We start from the raw sequence: 25,602 nt of genomic DNA, 5'->3' as shown, positions 1-25,602 counted from the left end.
AAGGCAAGCAAAAAAATAGAAATCTAAAACAACAAAAACGCACACATATTTGTTTCCTTCCTATTTATTTGCTTGGTTTGATGATGCTTCCGAAAAATTGCAGACCGAGAAATGGTCGACGTGAAATGAAAGACGTTAACTGGCAAAAAGTAGTGAAATAGAATGCAAATATACTCACAGATCAAAGATGTACAGATATAACTAGCAAAAAAAATTCGTAAACAAAACAAAGAATTAAATAGCAACAACAAAGATGTAGACACATATGCATATGTAGTATGTATGTAATACATATATTGTGTATTCATATACCATAGAATGTGTACATGTATTGTGCTTTATCACTTTTTTATGCAGCCTTGAGAACTTGTGCGCTCGAGGCTAGCTAGGCTAACTGCCCCATGTCTGTCCTGAAAAACTGTTTTATTCCTCAAGGCATCTTACGATATTCGTTAGAGATTACCATCAAAGCAATCGCTTCAATCTCCCCACAAATGAATTAGATCGGAAGACTATAGCAAACAGCTGCCGTACCAGCCGTACGATCACAATCAAGTTCTTATAAGTAAAGCTTTCATCTGTGAAGTTTGTGTTTTTTGGCTTTGCAGAAGCGCCATGACAAATTATGCAACGTAAAAACGCTCTTTATTTTCAGTTAAAATCGTGTTTAAACCATTTTGAGTTTTTTCTTGGATTTTTCAATCTTTTGAATTAAACAAATATACCTACAACTTTGGAAACTTGATATCGGAAAACAAAATTCTGCGCTCTAAATAAACAGTTTGGATATTTTTTCCATAAAAAAAAACATTTGTTTAAAAGTTATAAGCAGTTAAAATTATGCTACGAATGCACAGAGCATTCATACAGTACACCTTGACGTATGAGCAATACTGTATGAGTGTTTACTTGTATGAATGAACAGTATACTTGGCGGATAAGTTTAACTGCATATAACTTACAAAAAAAATGTATTTTATGGGTTAATAAAATTTGCTTTAATGAAAGAGAAAATTTTATATAGAAGATCACTTTTTTTCACAAATTTCAGATTGACTTCCTATAAGCAAAATATAAAATGATTTAGGCACTGTTTAAATTGAAAATAAGGAGATTGTTTAGGCTTTAAAAACTCCTAGAAACGTTTGCAAGTTAAGAATCAAGTTGCGAAATAACAGACAACCTAATATACATACATACATACATATATGGAAGTGTGTGTATTTGCCACAACCTATTACTTTTATTATACCCATTAAAGAGGACTTTAACTCGTGCCAAGGTTATTCAAATGATTATTTAATAAACACATTTTACACATGTGATCGAGCGTTTCCGCCTGCACTGGAGCATGAGCTTATTTAAATGTACATTTATTATTGCGCTGCAGGAGTAAGCGATTGCGTTCAAGATTGACTGCAATCAAAGGCAATTAATCATTGATTATTAAATACCTGTGTGTGTATGTGCGCACAACACCAACACTTGTGCGAAACAATGTGCATTTCGCGAGCTTATGCTCTGGCATTGATTTTCCGCAATTGTATGTTTGCGTACTTTCCGGCGTTTCCGCTGCTCATAGCAGCAGCGGCAGTAGCCTTCAAGCGATCGCTTAGGGCCACTACCACGTTGAGCGAAGGTTTCCGCTGCAAATATGCTTCGCTTCCTACAAAACAATGCATACACAGGCATTTCGTGGGCAGCTGTTAATATAGGTAGAAATACTAGCTATAAACAAATGTATATGCATGTGTTATTGAAACTATGATTGCCAAGGGAGCAGTGATGTTCAAATACCTAACTATGTATTGAGCAGAAAAATATATGTGCACGTTGCTTGATGCTTGAATTTTATAGCCTAATCGATCACAGAGTAAAATATGCCAATTTCAATTGAAGTTTTTTTGGTGGATAGAGGAACGGACAGCTAGACGAACATTAGGTAATAAATTATGAAATAGCAGTATTCACCAAAACAAGTATGAAACTGTAATAAGATTTAAGCTACTAAATTATGCTAAAATTCAAACCGTTTTGTGTATGGTGACTGCCAAATAGTTGGTAGTCTACTACCCCTTGTGACTTTCTCAGGACTTTGCTTTGTCTAAGGCTGCTATATATATATAACGGATGTTATATCGTTGCTCTGGAAAGCAAACCATACTAAATTTCTTGAAAACATCTCTTGAAATAAAAAAAGTGGTCTATATAAGAACTCGTTTAGGATCGTTAGTTTGTATGACAGCTATATGCTATAATTAGCCGATCTAGCAAATTTGTTCACAGATTATACTTTTTTTTTGGATAATCACGCATGCCAAATTGCGTGAAGAAATCTCGCCAAATAAATAGTTTTCCATACAAGAACTTCTGCTAAAATTATCCGTTATCGGCGGGTTTGACAAATCAGCAGCTTCTTGTTGAGAAAAGGACGCGTGCAAAATTTCATGTCGGTATCGCAGAAACTAAATGGACTAGTTCACGTATATACAGAGAGAAACACAGACGGGTATTACTAAACCGAGTCAGCTCGTTACGCTGATCACTTATATACTTATATATTTTATGGTGACGGGTCTCAGAAGTTGCCTCTTTGATGTTACAAACATCGTGCCAAACTTTGTATACCAAGTCCAGGTATAATTGATGTCCTTGTCACCTCGAAATCGCTGATATATTGGTCGACTGTTCTTATTTATTACACGTGAGTCGCGTTAGAGGGTGTTTCTCTTAAACCTAAAATTTATTTAAAAACAAATAATATATTTTTCTATTTTTTTTTCAAGCATTTATCTTTACAATTTTGAATTTTTTGCGCGAATTCCGACTTTTAACTTCAATACTTGATTTTATTTTTATACAAATTTACATATTTTAAAATTTTTTCCATCCTTTATTCCTAAAATTAAACGGAAACTTGAAATTTTTGTTATTTTCCGACTTTATTGTCATGCCTATTTATTATGCTTCTCCCAGTTCAGGTATTGTATTCTATTAAATTTCATTATTTTCACGCCAATCTCCACGCACACATACATATACATTTATTATGTTAACTTTTAAATAAGCGCCAGTTATCACGTTCATAGCTTCTATTGAAACTTCCCACATTCCCACATTTGGTCATCAATTTACCATAAACGCCGCCACAGCAACTCAATTTGCTCATAAATTGCGTGGGTTTGACGTGGCGTATACGCAACATCTGCATTTCACACGCATTCATATATCGTACTTTATTAATTATTCACCACACGGAGCTCATTCGTCATTACATCCTCATAAATATTTGCCATTAATTTTGCAATTAAGGAATTTCAACAATTTTTGGCAAAAGAAATGAAAAACCGTTTTGTTTAATAAATTGATTCCGCAAATATTTTAAGTGCTAATTAAAGCAATCAAAGCGAATTTTCACTTATTTGTTTGTGTATGTGTATCAATAGCAATTATGCGCATATTATTTTGCATGCACAATGCATTTATTATACTATATGTGTACATTAGGGTGGGGTCAAAAAAGTTTGATATTTTTTTTGTCTCTTCATACACTGAAAAATTGTTTGCAACTAATGTCAGAAGGGAGGCCCTCCGCTTTTCAGTTTTCTTCTTTACTTTATTATTGGATAGAAAAATGCTTTTATCAACATATACTATTTGAAAAAGTCTTTATCGTTTCTTATTTTGATAAGAAATCTAATTCTTACGAAAATGGTCGCCTACATTTCTTTTTCGTAAACTTCACCATTCAAAATTTCAGCTTTTTTCATAAATTTTATAATTTTTTAACAAACAATTATCATAATAGTATGTTATAGATGAGACAGTAGATACTGTGATATACAAATTTCTTTTCAATAATGAGCAAACTGGAAAATGAAGAGCTCATATTTAGTAAGAATTTTTTTGAATTGTTTACCAATCAATTTTTCAGAAAAAATAAAAATAATAAATAAAAATATAATAATATTTTTTTTACACACCCTAATACATTGATGGTTTTTGTCACAGGTACATTGTTTACATTCCGTTGTCGCTCACATTTTATACAAGCCGGTTTATGTTTCTCAAATGGTCTTTAATGAGAATGCAAATTTTCCAATTAAAGCACTTAATGCTAATGTTAAATACATACACATACATATCGTCACCTTAAATGTAAAACAACGTATTATCAAACAAATCGAAATTGAGTTTTTTACTGCTTACGATTCACTAAATTATATTATTTATATGTAAAATGTAATTTTCAGGTTCTGCTGTCAGATATAACCAACATATAACCATTTTGTAACCGGTTTATAACCGTATTTTGTTTTCACTCATATTGTTTTCTATTATAATTTTTTCCCTCGCCTGTAAACTATGAAAAATTTTGATCATAAAAAGAATTGGAAATCGCTATCAGATATAATAAACAATTTACAATTAAAACTCAAATTTTGTTTCAAAATGAGTGTATGATAACCAATATATAACCACTTCGAAACAAACAAAAAAAAAAAATTCAATTATGACGTTTTTTCTTCGCCGTTATCATCAAAAAAATAAAATTAAAATGTTAATAAAATTTTCAACCTCAAATGTCAGATATAACCAATAGATAACGAATATGTAAGCAATATATAACGACTTTATAACCAGAACTCAAATTTTGTTTTAATATGAGTGGTTTCTATTATAACGTGTTTCCCTCGCCTGTAAACTATGAAAAGTGATGTTACGCTCTTTTGCACTATAGATGACGATATGTATGAAAACATTTTTATACCCTCGCAACAAAGTTGCTAAAGAGAGTATTATAGTTTTGTTCACATAACGGTTGTTTGTAAGTCGTAAAAAAAAAAGAGTCAGATATAGGGTTATATATACCAAAGTGATCAGGGTGACGAGTAAAGTTGAAATCCGGATGTCTGTCTGTCCGTCCGTCCGTGTAACTTGTCCGTCAGCTGTAACTTGAGTAAAAATTGAGATATCATGATGAAACTTGGTACACGYATTTCTTGGCTCCATAAGAAGGTTAAGTTCGAAGATTGGCAAAATCGGCCCACTGCAACGCCCACAAAATGGCGGAAATCTAAAACCTATAAAGTGTCATAACTAAGCCATAAATAAAGATATTAAAATGAAATTTGGCACAAAGGATCGCACTAGGGAGGGGCATATTTGGACGTAATTTTTTTTGGAAAAGTGGGCGTGGCCCCGCCCCCTACTAACTTTTTTGYACATRTCTCGAAAACTACTATARCTATGTCAACYAAACTGTATAGARTCGTTTCTTTTAGGCATTTCCATATACAGTTMAAAAATGGAAGAARTCGGAYAATAACCACGCCCACCTCCCATACAAAGGTTATGTTGAAAATCACTAAAAGTGCGTTAACCGACTAACAAAAAACGTCGGAAACACTAAATTTTACGGAARAAATGTCAGAAGGAAGCTGTATCCAGGCTTTTTTAAAAATTTAAAATGGGTGTGGCGTCGCCCACTTATGGACCAAAAACCATATCTCAGGAAGTACTCAACCGATTTCAATGAAATTCGGTATATAATATTTTCTTAACACCCTGATGACATGTACCAAATATGGGTGGAATCGGTTCACAACCACGCCTGAAATCTCGATTATCACTTTATCATGCGAGAGTATAAAATGTTCGGTGATACCCGAACTTAGCCCTTCCTTACTTGTCCCATTTATGTCAGATAATTGGAACTTGTTGATTGTATTATTTTTTGTATTAAGCATATCAAAAAATAATAGTTTTAATTGACTAATTACTCCTGAGTATAAAAATATACTTTTAATTATATTAATGTTTTTCTTTTTATATTAATATATTATTATTGTAATTTTTATACCTTGAACAGGGTATATTAAGTTAGTCACGAAGTTTGTAACACCCAAAAGAAAGGGTCTGAGACCCTATAAAGTATATATATAAATGATCGGTATGTCGAGCTGAGTCGATTTAGCCATGTCCGTCTGTCTGTCCGTCTGTCTGTATATATACGAACTAGTCCCTAAGTTTTTAAGATATCGTTTTGAAATTTTGCAAACGTCATTTTCTCTTCAAGAAGCTGCTCATTTGTCGGAACTGCCGATATTGGACCACTATAACATATAGCTGGCATACAAACTGAACGATCGGAATCAAGTTCTTGTATGGAAAACTTTCATATTTGACAAGATMTATTCACGAAATTTGGTATAGATAATTTTCTGAGCCAACAATGTAATATCCGAAGAAATTGTTTAGATCGGCTAACTATGGCATATAGCTGTCATACAAACTAAACAAGCGGAATCAAGTTCATGTATTTAAAACTTTCACATTTGACGTGGTATCTTCACGAAAGTTGACATGTATTACTGCTTAAGGTAATAATATAATCTCCGAAAAAAATTTCAGATCGGATTACTATAGCATATAGCTTCCATACAAACTGAACACATAATAACTAACAGAGATGCACCTGTGAAGGGTATCTAGCTTCGGTGCAACTGAAGTTAACGTTTTTTCTCATTTTATTTAGTTTTATTGCACAGTAAAAACTTTTAATTTACGTTATGCGGAGAGTTGAAGTGCTCATTAAACACACACGCATAAATACTTTCTCTTAAAAAATTAAAAACAAATTAAAATTTGTTTGCATAAATTTATTTATTTTTTCCTCAGTATCATCAATATGACTTACTCTCTCATCATCTCCCAGTTAAATACACCATAAATTAATGAAAATTATTTACTTCAAGTACACAAACCCAACACGTCATTTACACTTATTAACGCCGCAATTAAGATATTTTAAATTTATATGGACTTTTGCAACCACATTGCGGTCAGAGGTCATGTTGCATTGATAAAGTGAAGCCAACATTATTTGTTAGTTATTTATTGAAACAGTTTTACACGCACAAATGGCTTAGCTAACGCACACTGAAGCCAGTTGAAAGTCAGTTATGCCATTTGTAAATGATTTTCTTGCTTTTAGTAATAACAACGCGTGCAAATGCAAATAAAGCCAACGCAGACCGGGTGAACCACTGCGGATGAGCAACATATTTGCCTTTGTACGCAAACGCTAATGTTTGTGCAAACACCAAAGCGGTTGCATATACAAATGTATGCATAAACGTGTGCATATATATATTTCTTTGTATATGTGTTTGAAAACACGTGTGAATGCGTGTTTGTGTGCTATGCCAACCAATGAATATCGATTCATATTTGATTAGCGTAAATGTAATTGAATGACAGTCGGTAATGGTAATGGTAATGGATGCGCCTACACACACCCTCGCGCCTATAAACCCAAATAGCGGTTGTTTTGTTTCATTTACAAACGTTGAAAGCATAGTATTTGTGACAGTTGTGGTTGTGTTTGCTCTGTGTTGGTTTTGTCGGTTACTTTATGACAGCTCGTTTATTGACAATCTAATGTCAATGCTCTAAACTGAACTCGATTGCTATAAATTTTTAATGTGTGTTTTTGCTCATATATGCTAATTATAGCAGCTAGTATCACATCGAAATAGTATAAGAATACTTTTTGGGGGATGTCCCGCGGACCTATTTTTTTATTATTATATAACACAGCTGTACCTTAAAGTTTATCCTGAAAAAAATTAACAAAATTCTTTAAAATTAGTTTTATAAATTAAAAAAAGTATAATTTAAAAAAATATAAAATGTAAACAGCGAAACTTTTTCAGAAAATTTTTATTTATAATTGCTTACTTCTATCATTTCACCTATTTTTTAAAGTAGCGTTTCTTGATTTGGAATTTGAATTCTTTGTCTTGCTTGATATTTTTTTTCAAAAACAAAAAAAAATGTATAACTGCTTAAATGATATGATAGCTTCTAAATCGCAGTCTTAAAAGCAACTTTAAGTCACCTAGCAACTCTACTATATTACTTTTAGACACTCGCACATTCTGCATGATCGAAAAGTGTTTTAAATAGTTCCATCAGCAAATTTTGTTTTATTTCTTCTATCGACTGAAAACGGGTTCCATAAAACAGCAAACTCACTCTGGGGAACAAGAAAAAATCATATGAAGCCAAATCTTCTTGAACTCTGATATTTATTGTGTTTTCGCTTTAAATTCGGTTACAATCTTGGTTCGATGCGATGGTACATTATCATCGTGTAAAATCTATGAATTGATCTACAATTAAGGGCCGTTTTCGACGGATGCTCTCACGCAAACGCCTAAATGCGGCCAAAAAGAACTCCTGACTGAACAAACTTCTGGAACAATTTCATGATACACCATAACACGAATATCGAAAAAAACAATGAGCATAGCCTTGATTTTCGAATGGCTTTGGTGAGTTTTTTTTTTTTTAGTTTCGACTTGTTTTTCGTTCCATCCTGAGGAGTGTTGACTGTTATGCATGTGAAACTTATACGCCCATCTCTCATTGGCTGTTATAATGCTCTCCATGATTGCGGGATCGCAGTTTGGACGATCATCAAGAAAAAAATTCAGCTTTATCGCGACGAGTCGAGCAAGAACGCGTTTCCACGAAAATTATTCGAACGGAATCGAGAGAGATATCGATCTATCTTGACATATTTCTAACTTTGGCCTTAAGATTTTCAAGCATCACATCTTTCTTTTTAATGCTTTCTCTACTAATAGGTTTGTGTTTTTAATAAAAGTGAATCACAGTAAGCTTTTTCTAACATTTGCAAGGATTCCGCATACGAAACTTGGTTAGAAATACAAAATTTGAGACATATTCTTTCTTCGATATTTTAATTTCAGGGAACTTTTTTGTCACAATGTGTGCACATAATTGATATATGACTACTAGAAGAATACGAGGGTCAATTATATTCATTTTGTACACCAAATTTCATTTGACTCAGACAATATGGTTAATTAAATTGGTGATTGCGTTAAAACGATTAATATATTTGAAAATAATTCGGAAAAGCGTGGCTATAAAACGGCCTTCTCACAATACCAAAGAAAATGGTTGCCAAGTGTCACACAGATTCCTAAAATTCTACACAAATTATGCCTTAGACAAGTGGACTTAGTTGCAACCTTGATTTTTACTGTCTTTATTACTAAAGGCTAAAGGTTTGCCACGAAGTTTGTAGCTCTCAGTGGTAACTGTCGGATTAGTAATAAGACGTATACCGATATAAATGATCAACTTTACGATCCCACGACATTCAGGTCTACCGGATTTTTATTCAGCCAAAGACTGTCAACACGGGGGAAATTCTGCCGGTGTAATAACAACATGAGCTTGACGAACTGAGTTGCTGTAGCCTCAGATTAGAGATATCGATCTGAAATTCTCTAAACGTCCTTTGCTCCTCAAGACATTATTTATTTTTCGAAAACGTCGATATCGAAGCACTGGCGAATATATTAGCTAGCATACATAACATAAATATCTATCGATTTTATCGCAAATTTCGACGACATCATAAATGACCTTAATGGTTTTTTGTGCACTACTTTGAGGTTTCCCTCGATTTTTTTTTTATTTTGAAAAAATATTTTGTAATAAAAATGAAATTTTCAACAGAAATGAAAACAAAAAAAATTTTTCGCATTTTCTCTTTAACGTTAGCCGTGACAGGCACCCGCTGCCAACTACACTTAACCCAACGTGACATTTTTCTAGTATAAATTACACATATACAAGCATTTATGCGTCCACATGTGCTGACAATTCCGCTTTATCGCTTGCCGGCCTTTGAGGCGCATTCAAGCCAATAACTATCTCACTGACGCTTTGCAGCTTTTGTCAACACCTTTTCTCTTCTGTCGTTTCCTTTTAAGATCTACCGTGTGTGCCACTGTTCACCTACCTTAGTGTGCGTGTGTGTATGTGTGTGTGTGTGTGGCTTTGTGGACATCGAATGTGCACATATGTACAAATACAAGGCATATATACGCACTGGTAAGGTATATAGGCTGTCTCTTATACACATCTAGATGTGTATAAGAGACAGGTTCACCTACCTTAGTGTGCGTGTGTGTATGTGTGTGTGTGTGTGGCTTTGTGGACATCGAATGTGCACATATGTACAAATACAAGGCATATATACGCACTGGTAAGGTATATAGGAAGTCTCTGTGTGCTCACAAAGCTTTTACAAGATGAGGGAAGTCACGGTTGAAAGAACGCAAACGCAAAGGCAACAGTAAATTGTTGTTAGTATAAACAAATATCTACCGAAGTAAGCGGCTGTGTGTGTGTTTGTGTACTTTAGCTGCGTCGCTGTATTTGTGCAGCAGGTGTTAAAGCTGACATTTCTGCTGATGCTTCGCCACAAATCATAACACACACACACACACACATGCACGTACATAAAAAAATATGCACACATACATATACAGGTTGTGTGCTTCATGTCCACACGCACAGCGTGCTCAACTGACGGTGCATTATTTATTTTTGTATACGGTACTTTTTATTTACTTTCTAGATTTATGTGTGTATGTGTGTGTGTGTGTGTGAAAAAAGCCTAGAGGTTGGAGCTGACTGACCAACCAACACTCATACATGCATACATACATATTTAAATACATAAGTGCATATGTTGTACTGTACAGTGGAGGGCATTCAACTTGTGCACTGAATTTTCTATGATAAAAGCTACAACAAATAAAAAATAACGTTTAGTTGCTTATTTGCTTAGTTTATTTTTGCGTGTGTCTTGTATAAAAATGTGACTACAGTGTTCAATGTGTATGTAGTAGGCATTCGATTAAAGTGCGTAACTGTTTAATAGTGGAAGTATGACTATAAGACATTGTTGCTGGTGTTTATTTTGTGTTTACACTTGACTTATTCTAGCGCTCTTCTTATGTGTGAGTTTCATCAGCTAATTACCTTTTTAGTACCATAATATATTGCAGCTTAAAGTTTCGAAATTAGACCGTTGTATTAGTCTATTCTTAAGTTCTTATTTAAAATTGTATACTCTTGGGGGTTAACAACTTCGAAAATTGTCATCTTCAACATGTGACAATGACATAAACTTATCTTTATTTACTAGGTATATTTCTAACCTGATATATATGGATATTTAGAGCTTGAATAGCGTATAAGACAGAATTTGTCTCATTTGTCTTACGGTGATTCAGTTTGATAAAACATAGGCCTTCAAAGACGTTGGAGCGATCGTTGAAGACATGCCTCATTCTGGACAACCACTTCAACTGATCAAAATATTAAAACGGTGAAGGATATATTGCTTGAAAATTATCAGCTAAGTGTTAGAGATGGCAAGAGAGCTCGACTTTTCTCGCGAGTAGTTCGATTGATTTTGGTGGATATTCCGGGTATGAAACGCGTTCGTGCTCGACTCGCCTCGATAAAGCTGAATTGTTTTCGAAAAGAGCAAGCAAGTCAACAATCATCGGAATGGAAGGAAAAATCGAGCCGAAGCCAAGCTGTTATACAAACTGACCGATCAAAATCTAGCCTTTGTATGGTCAACTTTCTTATTTGATAAAATATCTTCACGAAATTTGGCAAAGATTATTGTCCCAGGCGATGGTAAACTCAATTTCCAAACAAATTGTTTAGATCGAACCATCATATATTCATATATATATAGCTGCCTGCTTATAGCGGCTGCTTGGGTTAAAACAAGAGCACTTATGCCGCCTTTTTCAAATAGCAAATCAAGCTTAAGTTTTATATACAGCTTTAAGAATAAAATTTCGTATAAGTAATCTTGTACTAGTTCTGCGAACTTTAAATATTGTAATAATGGAAATTTATGTGAATCAACTACAAGAAATTATGTATTATGCTTCTGTGTTATCAAGAAAAGAAAATGATAAAACTTGTCGTCTTCTCTGTTTTGTTGTTAACACAGACATATAGGCTTCTACATTTTTAAACTATGTCTAAGCGACTTCTATATCAGGTTTATTCATGCTAGAAATACACCTAAATATTTATAGCGGGCCTCCATTACTATTTCTATAAGATTTCTTTAATTTTAGCCAACTTTGTAGGAAATTCGGATAATATAACTAATTCTGCACCAACATAATCACTGTGACTACAATCCTCTCAGTTTATTGTCTCTTCTCTAAACCACCCCGAGCTTCGAATGAAGTTTCTCAATACAAAAAGACTTATCGGTGCAACCTGCGAAATGTCAAGAAACCCTCGACCTATAGTTACGGTTCTGTTCCTATACAGAGCTTTACATTCGCATAGAAAATGGTTTATAGTCTCCTCTGCTTCTATTTCCAGACAGCTTCTACCATAATCACTATGTGGTGTTCCCAGTCTGTCAATTAGCAAATGACCAAAGCATTTCTTCATGTGGAAACACCGAGGAAATATAGTGATTTCAAAGCCGCTTGGCTATCTGTATATATATTTACTGCAATCCTTGGTGCTGAGCACCCTCCTTGCCTATAATTGCTGTGATCTCCGTTTGGAAGAGACTGTAATGATCTGGTAAACCGAAGGCAATACTTATATCTAATTTTGCTGTAAAGACACCACCTTTTACTCGATTATTTGGACCTGCTGCTTGGATTGTTCGATCCTGTCGTAGGCCAAGCCTATTTGTCTCACTTTTGATTCTCACTTGCTGATTTTAAAATATTTATTAACGTTTTTCTTTTGTTTTATTTTGGTAAAGTAAAGATTCAATTACGATTCAAAAGGCTTTTCATCAATTCGAGAACAACTTTGTTGTAATTATGTGATATTGTTAGGTAAACTGTCATTTCAAATTTATAGGCAGAACTGGTTTCGATAATTTTTTTTTACTAAATGCTCAAGTGGCACCCAGAGCATGAAAAAAATCGATTCCTTCCCAGAGTATGAAATTGAGCAAAAAAAAATCTTCAATTATTTTGCATATTTCGATATGTCTTTATAAATAACGTATGAAATTTTTAAATTGATATTTGAAATATTTTTTTAGTATTAAATATTAAATTTTTGTCTTTAAAAACTTTTTTAAAAACTTTTAAAATTTTAATACAATTGATATAGATGTTTTGTCTTTAATTCCCAAAATCGCAGCTAGCTGGGCTGTCACACTACGTCCTCCCCTTAAATTTTTTTTTTTTATGTTAAAAAGTGCTTCTTCGTAGCTAAATATTTATACAAAGAGAGTTCTTCACACTTCACAAAGTAAAAAAGGTTATGCCCCTTCAGGTGTGCAAAAAGTTTTGGTGTGTTTTTTTTTTGTTACCTAAATACAATCAATAAGCGAATGAGCTTTGCTGCTAGCTAATGATTATATAATGAATTACCTAAATCAATTGTTTGCTGAATAAACTTTTCTTGCCACAATGCTTTCTCGCCACATATTAACCGCACGCATAATTTCTAGTTCAAAAGAGTGACCAAGAAGAAGACGCAGCCAATAAATACAATAATAATAAGTTTTATATCTGCGCATATACAACAGAATAAATGACAAATACATAAGTAAATAATGAATAACAAGTGGCATAAGTGGCGAGTTGAGGGCTTTGCGTGCTGCAGCAGAGCACATGCGTCGCCCGATTGCAAACACACACATATACCAGACAGTATATAACACAGTTTGATGAATGATTAATTGGCCACATATTAAGCGTTAATACGCACTAAACACACAAGTGTACATATACTTCTATTTCTGTGTGTTTGCGAGTGGAGCTTTACGCTCTACTAACTCCGCTCATAACTAATGCATAGCCACTAACAAATTCCTAAACTTATTACGCTTACAAATAATTTATGAGCCTTAAAGCTACTTATGTAAGGCGCTTTGTCGACTGGTCAAAGGTAAAATACTCACATGCGCCACGTCGCACACATAATTAACATTACTCATACGCGCTGGTGTACTGGCAGTTCTAAGTAGACACATGCCTTTGTGGCTTTCAATAGTGTGGCAACGAGTTAGCATATTTCTTTTTAAACACATTTAAGCGCTGACTAAGTGTCTTTGAAAGAACACACATACATACTGTGTATACATATACATATATATATATATGTGTGTGTGTGTGAAGTTTTTACAAGTGAATCAGCAGACATAAAAATGAAAAATGCGCCGCAAGATTGCCGGAAACAACTGGAGATATATGTAAATGTCTATGTGTGTGTGAAACTACTATTATTCGAATGCGGGTGTGTGTGTGCGTGCTGTTGGAACGCATAAATCTCGACGCATTGCAGTGGCAGCTAAGCAAAACTGTTGTAGTGAAATTTATTTGCCGCTGTCAGCTGCCGCTGAACATGTCATTTATTCTGCACTGTAGCTGTGCCACACCGCCATACACACATACATACACATCATTGTCTGTGCAGGCACACTAACTTTTATAATAATTGCGAATTTCTTTATACGCCCCAACCGCCAGTAGCCAAGCACGCGTATGCCTGGTTTCCTTCAGCTTTCTTGCCTTGCCGCAGCTTTCTGTTTTCCTTTGGCTTCGGAGAAAATGCAATTTTCCTCTTCACTCGTCAACAAGCATTGCATTCATTGGCTCTGGAATATGCTGCGCGTTGCTTTCTGTCATGCCTTTCGCCCCCTCAGCTACTCTTATATCGCCTGTGCTCTGTGCATGCTGCACCGCAGGCATTCACCATTGTTTGGCATTTGAAAAGTGAAATTTTCCTCTCGCCGCCTTTGCAAGCTGAAATTCGGAAAAATTCTTGGAGAAAAGTGGTAATCTATGAATTTGATGTAGGCGTCATGCCGCAACCATTGACATTGCTGTGACGTGATCTATGGTAGCGCATATCAACTGAAGACACAATGAGTTTTCATTCTGTCATTTCTCTGTTTTTCATTTGGCTAATCTCACACAAAGTTGAAAAAGAAACTGCATTGATTCTAATTTTGTCATTTTCGGTTTCTTGTGGCCTTAAATTTCAAGCCAGTTTTGAACTTTGCTGGTATCAACAGATATCCATATTCAATTATGTATATTGTTGTCTTTTAACTCAAATGAGAATCTTCACGCTTTAGAGAACCATTTTTTTTATCGTAATCGATTTCCTCTCAACACTTTGAAATCACGAGAGTAATCCAAATTTAGAAATATTCATATGATTAAGACCATTTAATTTTTGCAACCATTTATTTCGTGTTGAAAGTCGTAGTAGAAGACAAAGCTTGAACGTAACCAATAAAATCATACTAATAGGTTTCTACTGACAAGCCCATTTTGTATCTTATTAAACATTTAGCCTAAGAGCTATCAAATAAAACTAAAATTTTCATTAAAAATTTACCATTCTAATCACATTTGAAAGCATAAGTGGTCATTTTGGTGTGAGAACTGAACTGTGTTTGCATAAACCAGAAAATATATCCAAGCAAATACCTCACTTAGTTTGATTTTAATATAAATCTATGTAATCAATATATAAAAATACCTTCCAACTAAAATAAAATATTGTCGAAGAAATTTTTATTAGCATGGGCTTTAAAGCTCTTACCACAAATATTTTACAACCGAAAGCCGGTCTCATTATGCCTATTACGACTTACACTTCAACTACACTTCAGTTGAGATTTCGTCTTTCGAAAATTCGTCTGACGAAAGTTACTATGACCACTGTGATTTACAATTCAACTGTATTTCCGTTGAAATTTTACAACTCAACTACACTTCAGTTGAAATTTTACAATGTAAGCATCACTTCAGTGGAAATTTCACAACTTACCCGTACCAGAACTCAATGCGCAAAGAAATATTATGGAGAGTTGTCAATGTCTTACAACTTGTTTATATTATCACTGTTTACAGCCCTCAGTTACAGTATACAGTTGTGAAAAGCACATTAAAGAGAAAACTCATTATTAGCAGATACCAGAGGATATTTGTAATTGATTTTGAAAAATTGTTGAACCAATATTAATTTTGAAGCATCATCGTGCGTGGCGTCCAGCCTATTGTTTTTAGCAACTCAACTAGACTTCAGTTGTAATTTTACAGCTAGAACGTATAACAGCTCAATCTGCTTGAAACGGCACTGTTTATAAACCTTGAGTTCCATGGTGGGGTCTTTCTTCTAACGAAAAGCAAATTGCTTGCCTAATTAAGAGAAAGGAATGAATGAATCTGCTAAAATGCGTTACTAAAATCACTAAGTCGTCTGAAAATGTTGCCCGGGTGGAAGATTTGATGTCTTAAGGAACTTGATTAATCTCAAGACGTCGATCCCTTTTCCAAACTTATCGGACTTTGAAAGTTTATCTTACTCTGAATCTGAGCTGCTTTTTTTTTTATTTTATTCTTCCAAAACATAAGTTTTTTAAATATTAGTGAAATCATAAGTTTTAGGTTTGCAACATCAGAAAAACTTCAACTTCAACTGAAATTAGTTGTTATTGGAAATAACCAGATTTGAGTTTAGTTGTTTTATAAGTTGAGTTGTCTCAATTTCAACTAAACAATTTTTAGCTTACAAAACAATAAGTGGCTGAATTATCAGTCAAATCGTCACTTTTTGTAGGTTTGCAACGTTGCAATTTCAACTTTAACTGAAACTAGTTGTAATTTGAAATGCTTTAATCTAGTTTAGCGGTTTTACAAGTTGACTTGTCTTAATTTCAACTCAACTGAGTCGAGTTGTAAACCCTTCTCAAACAAAGCTCATTTTCTATTAATTAAATCTACCATACACTATCGCATAAAATCTGAGAAAATTGTACTTCTCAAATACCAATGATATTAAAGTTGTCCACTTACAATGTCTTATCACAGTATTCCCATTCTATGATGTGTCATTTGTATGTATCACCTTTCCAATTGTCGATATGCCTGTCAGTTGGCTTGCGGATACTATCCAGCAGCAAGATTCTACATGCGTCACTGCTTGTTGACAGTTTGGCAACTTCATTGCTTGTCATGTCATGCTTTTGGCACAGTTTGCCGTACAAGAAAGCAATTGGCGGGACCATGAACTGTACCTATGCTTGCATGCACGTACTTCCTCAACTCTGCCATTTCAACTGATTACTCGAGTGTGCATGTGTGTGTGCAAAGACAAATACTAAAATTTCTGATCAAACAGGAAATCGCAAAGCAAAACATTTGACAGTCAACTGGCAAGCAAATATCAGCCAACAACTCACTGAGAAGATAAATAACATCAGGTGTAGGTAAAGTGGTGGAAAATAAGAAAACAAACACTGATAATTCATTTGTGCAAACATCGTTGTTATTTTAGGCTTTCGAAGTGTCAATGCTTCTTGACGGCAACGGCAATTTGCCCCATCAGTTTGGATGACAAATGAGTCACTTGATTTAGATTGATTGATTTACTGATGGAATAGCATAAAATATGTGTATGTATGTATCTATGTATTCAACGAAAAAAATAAAACTAAGCTTTACTAATCAATTCAGGGTAGAATAACTACCTTTTTTTAAAATTTGTATACCCTGAACAGGGTATATTAAGTTTGTCACGAAGTTTGTAACACCCAGAAGGAAGCGTCGGAGACCCTATAAAGCATATATGTATATAAATTATCAGTATGTTCAGCTGAGTTGATTTTGCCATGTCCGCCTGTCTGTCCGTCTGCCTGTATATATATACGAACTAGTCCCTCAGTTTTTAAAATATCGTTTTGAAATTTTGCAAACGTAATTTTCTCTTCAAGAAGCTGCTCATTTGTCGGAACTGACAATATCGGACCACTATAACATATAGCTGCCATACAAACTGAACGATCGGAATCAAGTTCTTGTATGGAAAATTTGCACATTTCATAATGTATTTTCATAAAATTTCATTTTCTAAAGCAAAAATATAATCTCCGAAGAAATTGTTCAAATCGGTTAACTATAGCATATAGCTGCCATACAAACTGCACCATCGGAATCAAGTTCTTGTATGGAAAACTTTCACATTTGACGAGGTATCTTCACGAAATTTGACATGGATTACTGCTTAAGGTAATAATATAATCTCCAGAAAAAATTTTCCGATAAAAGTTCTTTTTTATTTATTTTTTTGAAATTTACTATATATTTTTTAACTGCATATGTAAAAAGCAATTATTTCGTAGTATATAAATTTTAATTTTATTTTAACTGGTTACAAACTAGTAAAAATCTGATTAGTCTATTGTACATATTTGAATTATTCAGTCCTGATATGTTCGTAATGTAATTATTCCTTAGAATTTATAATCTGATTTTATTGTAACTAGTTACACACTAGTGTCCAAAAGATTGGTTGCATCTTTACAACAATTATTTTATTTTTCCCGATTAGCGTGTAACAAGAAAATACGTTTATTTTAATATGCAACCTTTTTTGAACTAGTTGCAAACTAGTACAAATCTGACTAGTTCATTGTGCAGCAGGTTTGAGTTACTACTTGCTGTTATATTTGATTTCTATAAGTACTCTTTTAAATTTTTTCTTCAATATCTTAATAAAAAAGCGTTTTTATCTCAACGAAAGTTTAAGGAATTAGTAACTGCTTTTTAATTAAATTTTCATCAAAATTACAATCAGTTGTAAAATTAAAATAACAGTTTCATCAATTTCTTATTATATCCGCTATTTAATTACGAATTACGAATTAAGTAGTAACAATACGACCAGTCACAAATTAGTTTTAATTGGGCCAGTCTCTTTCGAAATGGTATCCATTTAAAATAACACATATCTCTTATTCACAAATCCTCATGATTTTTCTATCAGCGGAATATACAAAATATTACGAAATTGATATATTGAATATATTGAAATTGACCCAAAACGGGCCGCCATTAAAAAGTAACACATCCTCCAGCGCCATATTTTCATCCTCTCAACATGGATGGATGGCACCATTTACATATACTTCTAATAAAATTCACTTACCTCTTCATAGATGAAATTATCAATTTCCTCCAGAGGTTTGCCGTACATATTCTCCGGAAACGGTTCGAATTTCTTTGGCAACACGTCGCCATCCTCGACAGTCGCCTTCGTCCTCGGATGGAAGCCATACTCACGCACCAATTGTATGTGACGATTCTCATGTTTGATTTGCGATTTTTGTGTGTAGGCAACGACTTGATGTTTGGCAACTGGAAGATACAAAACAAACAACAAAAACAAATGTTGAAATAACACACAAAAATAAATTCAAGCTTAGACAGTGAGCAGGAGGAGGGAGACTGCTATAAAATACCTATATTTGTGTATATAAAAAAAGTGTTCCAAAAACATTCCTAAATGCTTGAAATGGAAACTTTCGAATTTTTGTTTGTGCTGCAATGCGATTTGTTTATTTGTTGGTGGCCTCAAACGGATATTGAAATAAACTCTCCTGAATTGAGGTCGTGCTACTAAGCGTGTGGGATATTAAAAAAAAAAGTTGCATGTTGACGTTGATCCGGCTGCAAAAAAGGCTTTTATATATAAAATTTTTTTTCACAATTTTTCAATTTTATTTCCCTCCACTACTTGGCGGTTTATCGGTTTCAGTAGCCGTTTCATGGGCTTAGTAACAGTGTTTGTGGTTGTTCTAATTTTACCATTGCTCACTCGGTCCATAAATAATCTAGTAAATGGTACGCCAAAAATGATGTTATGGCCTGGGAACTGCAGTCGGCAGCTGTGTCCAACTAACGCGGCGCGAGCTTAAAGGATGGAACAACGCTAGTGTAAGCCACTAAGGGCTAGTGAAAGAGTAGAATAGAGTTGCAAAAACAAAAAGAAAGAAAAAGTGTAATCAAAGGCAGAAATAAGAGAAAAACATTGTCCAAATGGTACGCTTCCGTTCGATGCAGCTACAATTTGCTTGTTAAGCAATGCGGGGTAAGAAAATTACTGCAACAGTCTTTAAATTTGGTTTGTGAAAAGTACTTTTTCGAGGAGACTGAAGACACATTTATGCGAATGTTTTAAAGTAGCACTCAAATTAAGTCTTTTCAATTAGCAAGTGTCGGATGGGTAGTAACTTGTTCATTATAAAACCTGATTTATTGCTAAGTTCCCCTAATATTTCAAAACCACATAGAAACTTCAAATTTAATGGGAATGTTAATTTGGTATTTTTGTTCAATTTACGATGATTCATTCGAACATTTCGACAGGTAACAGGCGAATTACACGTGTGATGTTTTGCTCCAAGGCCTAAATCAAAGCGAGATTGTCCACATACATATCCCCACAGGAAAAAATCTAACGGTGTCACACGAACTTGGTGGTCAATCGACCGGCCCACAACCTGAAATTATCTACTCATCGAATTGTTCTCTCAATGAGTTCATTTATTGATACGAAGTGTGTGGGAAGTGGCGCCGTCTTGTAACCAATTGAACCCGAGATCACGAGCTTCAATTTCAGCCATCAAAACATAATTTTTAAATAAATTTGGACCGATGATTCCACCGATCCACAAAACACACCAAGCCGTTATTTTTTCGGAATAAAATGGCAGCCCTTGAAACTCTTCGTCTTAAAAGCGGCAATTTAGCTTGTTTACACACACATTGAGCCAGAAATGGGCCTCACCGCTGAACAAAATTTTTCTCGAAAACATCGAGTCTTCTTGGAACTTTTCAAGAGCCCACAGAGCGAAGCGATGTCACTTTGGAAGCTATATTTTGTACACTTTCAATTTAAGATCTCGACGTAAAATGTTCCATACGTTAGTCCGAGTTGCTGCGAACGGCGTTGAATCAACTCTCCACGGTCTTCGTGTACACTCAGTTACGGCTGTTATAGTTTCGTCGTCTATTCGGTCGGATATTCTCAAATAATTAATGCTGGATCTCAAGATAGGTGATGGTGTTGCGAATAGTCCGTTAAGTAGACCGATTGCGTTGGTTATAAGTCGAGCGATGCCTCGGCGTTTCTTTACAGAATCAGAATTTTTTATTAATAAAGTTGAACGATAATTATAATGTAAACGTTGTTTAGACTTAAGTCTTTCATATCTTCTTGTATTATTTTGTACACGTTATTATTGTAAACACTGTTCCTGTCACTCAAATAGCTCATCTTCACAACAAACCAGCAGCCAAAAAAAAAAATAGATAAAGCAAATTGATACTAAATTTTCTTATTTTTTTTTGCGGCTGGTTTCAATTTATTTGTATTGTGCGCAAACACGTATGTCTATCCGTTTTGGAATCATATTCCAGCCTTTTGTGGTCTGGCTTCATTCTGTAAGACTGTTTCGCTTTCAAAGCATTTTCACCACAAAAAAGGACACAGACAGCAGATAAACCAAATGTGTGGTGTGTTGCAAGAGGAAAGCATAAAAATAAATAGTATAACACAATACTTTCGCTTGAAATGAATTTTATTACCATTTTTATAACACACAACGCTTGTGCTTTAACACAATTACTTACGCACCACTTGAAACTTGCGGCCAGAAATTATGGTCATATATTATATTAGTGGCAAGGCTCATAGAATGCTTGATTGGTTTCATCCCATTTCTTACGATTTTTTGGTTGTTTCTTTAATACCATTGTGATGATTGGTATGCCCTTTGGAGATACGTTATCACAAAAACGTTCACATTACACTTATGATTTAAATAATGGTTAAATGACCAGAAATTTATAAGATGGTCAATGGACTAACGTCGCATTTGTTGCGAGTGCCATTGAGCTGGTAAACGTAGTTGAAATTATTGCGAGTTGAAGTGAAAAATATATGAGTGTAGACATTTTTTATATAACTCTTACATAAGCTGTTTAGCGCTAATTGAGCACGTAGTGGCGACACTATAACCTATATAAGCCTGGTGATTCGTAGAAGTGCAAAAACGCTCTGCTTTGAGTAATTTATTATAGCTATTTTGGCATTGTTAACAATTACTATCCTATAGATAGCCATAACGAGTATAAACATCATTTCAAGCCATAACCCTAAATGTTGGCAACCTTGTAGAGCATAAAACACTGAGTTGCCTACCCTTAAGCGCCAAGCTAATAAGATCTTTGTTTAACTTAGAACGGGTTTCTCTGAATACTGAACTCTTCAAGGCAATTTTTTCAAATCGCCATAGTATTTCAAAGACGATGACGCTCCAAAAAATTTATTTAGAAAAATCGAAAAATCTTTGATTTCGAAATTTTATCTAAATGTTGAAATTATTTGGTTTGATTTAACAGATCATGTCTGAAATTTTGTGTGTAAAATGCCGTTTCCATATTTCAAATTATGTATATCTGCTGCACTTCTACGAAGGAAAGTAATCTTCCCTGGTTGAGGCTGTTACTATATTTACATGCATAACAGATTCACCAAAACGCTTCTGATCTCACATTGAGCATTAGGAGAGGTTGGATTTTCGGCAATCCTATACAGCCTATCTTATCTTCTACTTATCCTCTTCTTTGCCCCTACTCTGTGACGGTCCGGACCGAGAACACAAAACTTCGGCAGTTGCATCTACCCTTTGCAAAGTTACGCTGGTTGTACAATCCAAGTGCAGACAGTTCGCTCTACACTGGGTCTTTCCTTTTCTGTTTTTTTCTTTCGTTGTCCAACCATTGGGCTCGAATCGAAGGAGCTTTTCGCTGGAGTATAATCTTCCTAACTATATCCGAAGGGCTCACACAGTTTGTGGTTCCACCTTCTCAATATCTATCGCATAAGCGAAAGGTTCCAAAGACTTTGAGGACAACAGTTCTCTCTCTCTCTCTGTCGCTCTCGCTCTCTCTCTCTCTCTCGCTCTCTCTCTTTGTTCATCACTAACCATGTTTCTGCGCAGTATATAATGTCGGGAATAATGAGAGACTTCTACAGCGTAATTATTGATTTTCGAGAGAGGAATCAATCGAATACTGATCAATCGAATACTGATCCCAAAGTGACCAGTTGGGAAGATTTATTCTGCGCATGATGTCCAGGCTTAGATTATCGGTGCTTTCCATTCTCCAATTTATAGTGTACGTCACAAAGAGTCGAGAAATCCTTTTATGTAATCTCCAGGTACATCGTCTTGCGCTCGTTCACCACAAAATCAACCTCTCACTTGTTTTTTTTTTGCTGCGCTGACATCTCTGTTGTGATACTTCTAACATTTTAATATTATTATACCATATGTATAAATAAGTATATATACTGAACACATTAATACTCTAAGCTTTCTCTTTATATTATTTCTTTCAGAAGTTTTTAATTTTTTTTTTTTCTTCGTTTTCCTTCCAGACGAACTCCACTTCAAACGCTTTTCTTAGCGCTGCCTAAAACCAAATATATTCCACACTTATTTGCCGCCTAATTTAGATATCAAATCGAAAATGGCACCAGCCAGCTCCGAACTGCGCTTGCCAAAGCCATCCGACTTTGAGGGCAGCGTGCATCACACCTCCGCGCACGACGATTACACCTCAGCGCAAGCACAACTGAATCAAATCTATGCTGGCGCAATATCGGGCGCTTTAACACGTACAATCACGCAGCCATTCGACGTCTTAAAGATACGTTTCCAACTGCAGGTCGAACCGCTCTCCAAGCACAATCAAGGCAAGTACACCTCACTGTGGCAGGCCAGTAAACTGATCTATCACGAGGAGGGTTTGCGTGGTCTCTTCAAAGGACACAATGCTGGGCAATTTATGAGCGTCGTCTACAGTGTTGGTCAATTTTGGTCGTACGAACAGATACGCGCCATAATGCGTGACTCACCCTTCATGTCGACGCACATGAACACGATGAACTTTTTAGCTGGCGGTTTTGCCGGTTGCGTGGCGACCATTTTCTCCATTCCCTTCGATGTGATACGCACACGCATCGTAGCACAAGATCCCGGACAGGGCTATCGCAGCATGTTCCACGCCGTGCCGATGATTTGGCGCACCGAAGGCATACGCGGTTACTTTCGGGGCCTCCAGCCGACGCTGGTGCAGATTGTGCCATTGGTCGGTTTCAACTTTATGTTCTACAAGAAGTTCAACGAAATGCTGATGCACACACCGTTGGCGCGCAACGAATTGCTGCCCACCTGGGTGTTGCTATGCACCGGCGGTGCGGCTGGTGTCGCCTCCAAGGCGGTCGTCTATCCGCTAGACTTCGTTAAGAAGCGCTTGCAGGTGCAGGGCTTCGAACAGCATCGCACGAAATTCGGACGCACACAGCGCTGTAGGGGCGTTTTCCATTGCATCGAATTGACGATGAAAGATGAAGGTGTACGCGGCTTCTACAAAGGCATGTATCCGACGCTGATCAAATCCGGTCTCATGACCGCCTTTTACTTCACCATCTATGACCGATGCAAATTAATACTCTACCACTACTATCACCTCGGTAAGGGACGCACTCCACCTGCCCAGTCATAAGACAGGCATGCAGGCTTTGTAGGATGAAAAAAGGCGAAAAAGTGTATCGGCTCGACTGAGGTGTGCATTTCTGGGCTTTGTCTGGGCGCACCTTTACTTATATTTACCTCATTATATACTCTAAGAGCGTAGCATATAGATTGTGATAGCGTTTAAGAGACAAAAATATCACTGCTAATAGTAAATACTACTTACTCGCTTACTTATTTGCATACTAAAATACTTATAATAGAGTTCTAGAGATATCGTTTTGAAAACACTCGAAAGCACTCAATTGAATTGTGTAGACATATGCATTAAGCATTAAGCTAAAACTAACTATTTACCCTTTATCTCTTTCTCACTGTCTCTCTCTCTTTCTCTTTCTATCTTCCTAATATACCTGTACTACACTCGCATTATGTAGTTTGATTTCGCGGACAAGAAGTTGTCCACCAATATGTCGTTTAGCACATATTTGTAGGCTGAAAATTACTTTGCTTGCACTGTATTTAACGCAATCGCAGTTATTGTAATTTATACCTATTGCATCTCCATCGAAACACGCTTAACATTCGGATCTCTTAAATGATCGTCAATGATCTTGAGTAAGAAGTGGAAGAATTCAATGTGCTCACAACGCATTTCCCTACATTCGCTTGCGAGTTTATCCTCAGATTTCGCAGCTTAAGCTTCTATAGTTAATTATAATGTTTTTTTTTTTAATTCTTATATTATTTTATTTATTAAAGGAGACAAGTAATTAAGCGAATTATATTTAAGACGATTTAATCTGTCTAAGATTTCACAATAAATGCTTGCTGACTGTTTGGTAATTATTTGTACATTCATTTGAAAAACAAAAAGAACAACTGAATTAAATTCAAAGTACTGGTTAAAAAATACATGTTTTATAAAAAAAAAAGTTATAAAAAAATAAATTTTATTAATTTTAAAATTAATTTAAAAATATTTTGTTAAAAAATATCAAATTAAAATTTATAAAATATATTGTGTGTTAAGAAATGCAGGTAAAATATTAAATATTATAACGGCATATAATAAATTATCAATAAATGAAAATTAAGTGAAATATCTTAATAAATGGTTCAAATTAAATAAATAAATTTAAAAATGAATCATATTAAAGGTAGATAACAATAAAACATAATAAACAAAAACTAAAACTAAAAAATATATAATATATAATCTATAAAATGCAGACAAAGCGAAAAAAATGTTTTTAATGAAATAAAACGTATTTGTAAAAGCCAAGGAGCATCGAAATAGAAAGTAAAAAAAAAAAAACATTACAAAAATATTGTTTTAGGAAAAAGATGACTAAAAATTT

General features: G+C 34.8%; 2 protein-coding genes across 3 annotated transcripts in view; one reads left to right on the top strand and one right to left on the bottom strand.

Moving 5' to 3' along the window:
• The window catches only part of LOC108973129 (mitochondrial thiamine pyrophosphate carrier-like), a 143,219-nt gene extending 118,132 nt beyond the window's left edge, over nucleotides 1-25,087 (top strand). For both annotated transcript variants that reach the window (XM_018940162.1, XM_018940163.1), the window contains exon 3: nucleotides 23,143-25,087. In XM_018940162.1, the coding sequence (XP_018795707.1) occupies nucleotides 23,235-24,272 (1,038 nt within the window). In that variant the 5' untranslated portion in view covers nucleotides 23,143-23,234 and the 3' untranslated portion in view covers nucleotides 24,273-25,087. The remainder of the gene's footprint in view (nucleotides 1-23,142) is intronic.
• The window catches only part of LOC108973130 (sodium channel protein 60E), a 256,070-nt gene that overhangs the window by 163,333 nt on the left and 67,135 nt on the right, over nucleotides 1-25,602 (bottom strand). Inside the window, 1 exon segment of the mRNA XM_018940165.1 lies at nucleotides 18,844-19,052. Within this exon segment, the coding sequence (XP_018795710.1) occupies nucleotides 18,844-19,052 (209 nt within the window).

Source organism: Bactrocera latifrons, unplaced genomic scaffold (assembly GCF_001853355.1).
Source record: "Bactrocera latifrons isolate USDA-ARS-PBARC rearing strain unplaced genomic scaffold, ASM185335v1 scaffold_46, whole genome shotgun sequence".
Classification (NCBI taxonomy): Eukaryota; Metazoa; Arthropoda; class Insecta; order Diptera; family Tephritidae; genus Bactrocera; species Bactrocera latifrons.
This window is presented reverse-complemented; position numbering and strand designations above follow the sequence as displayed.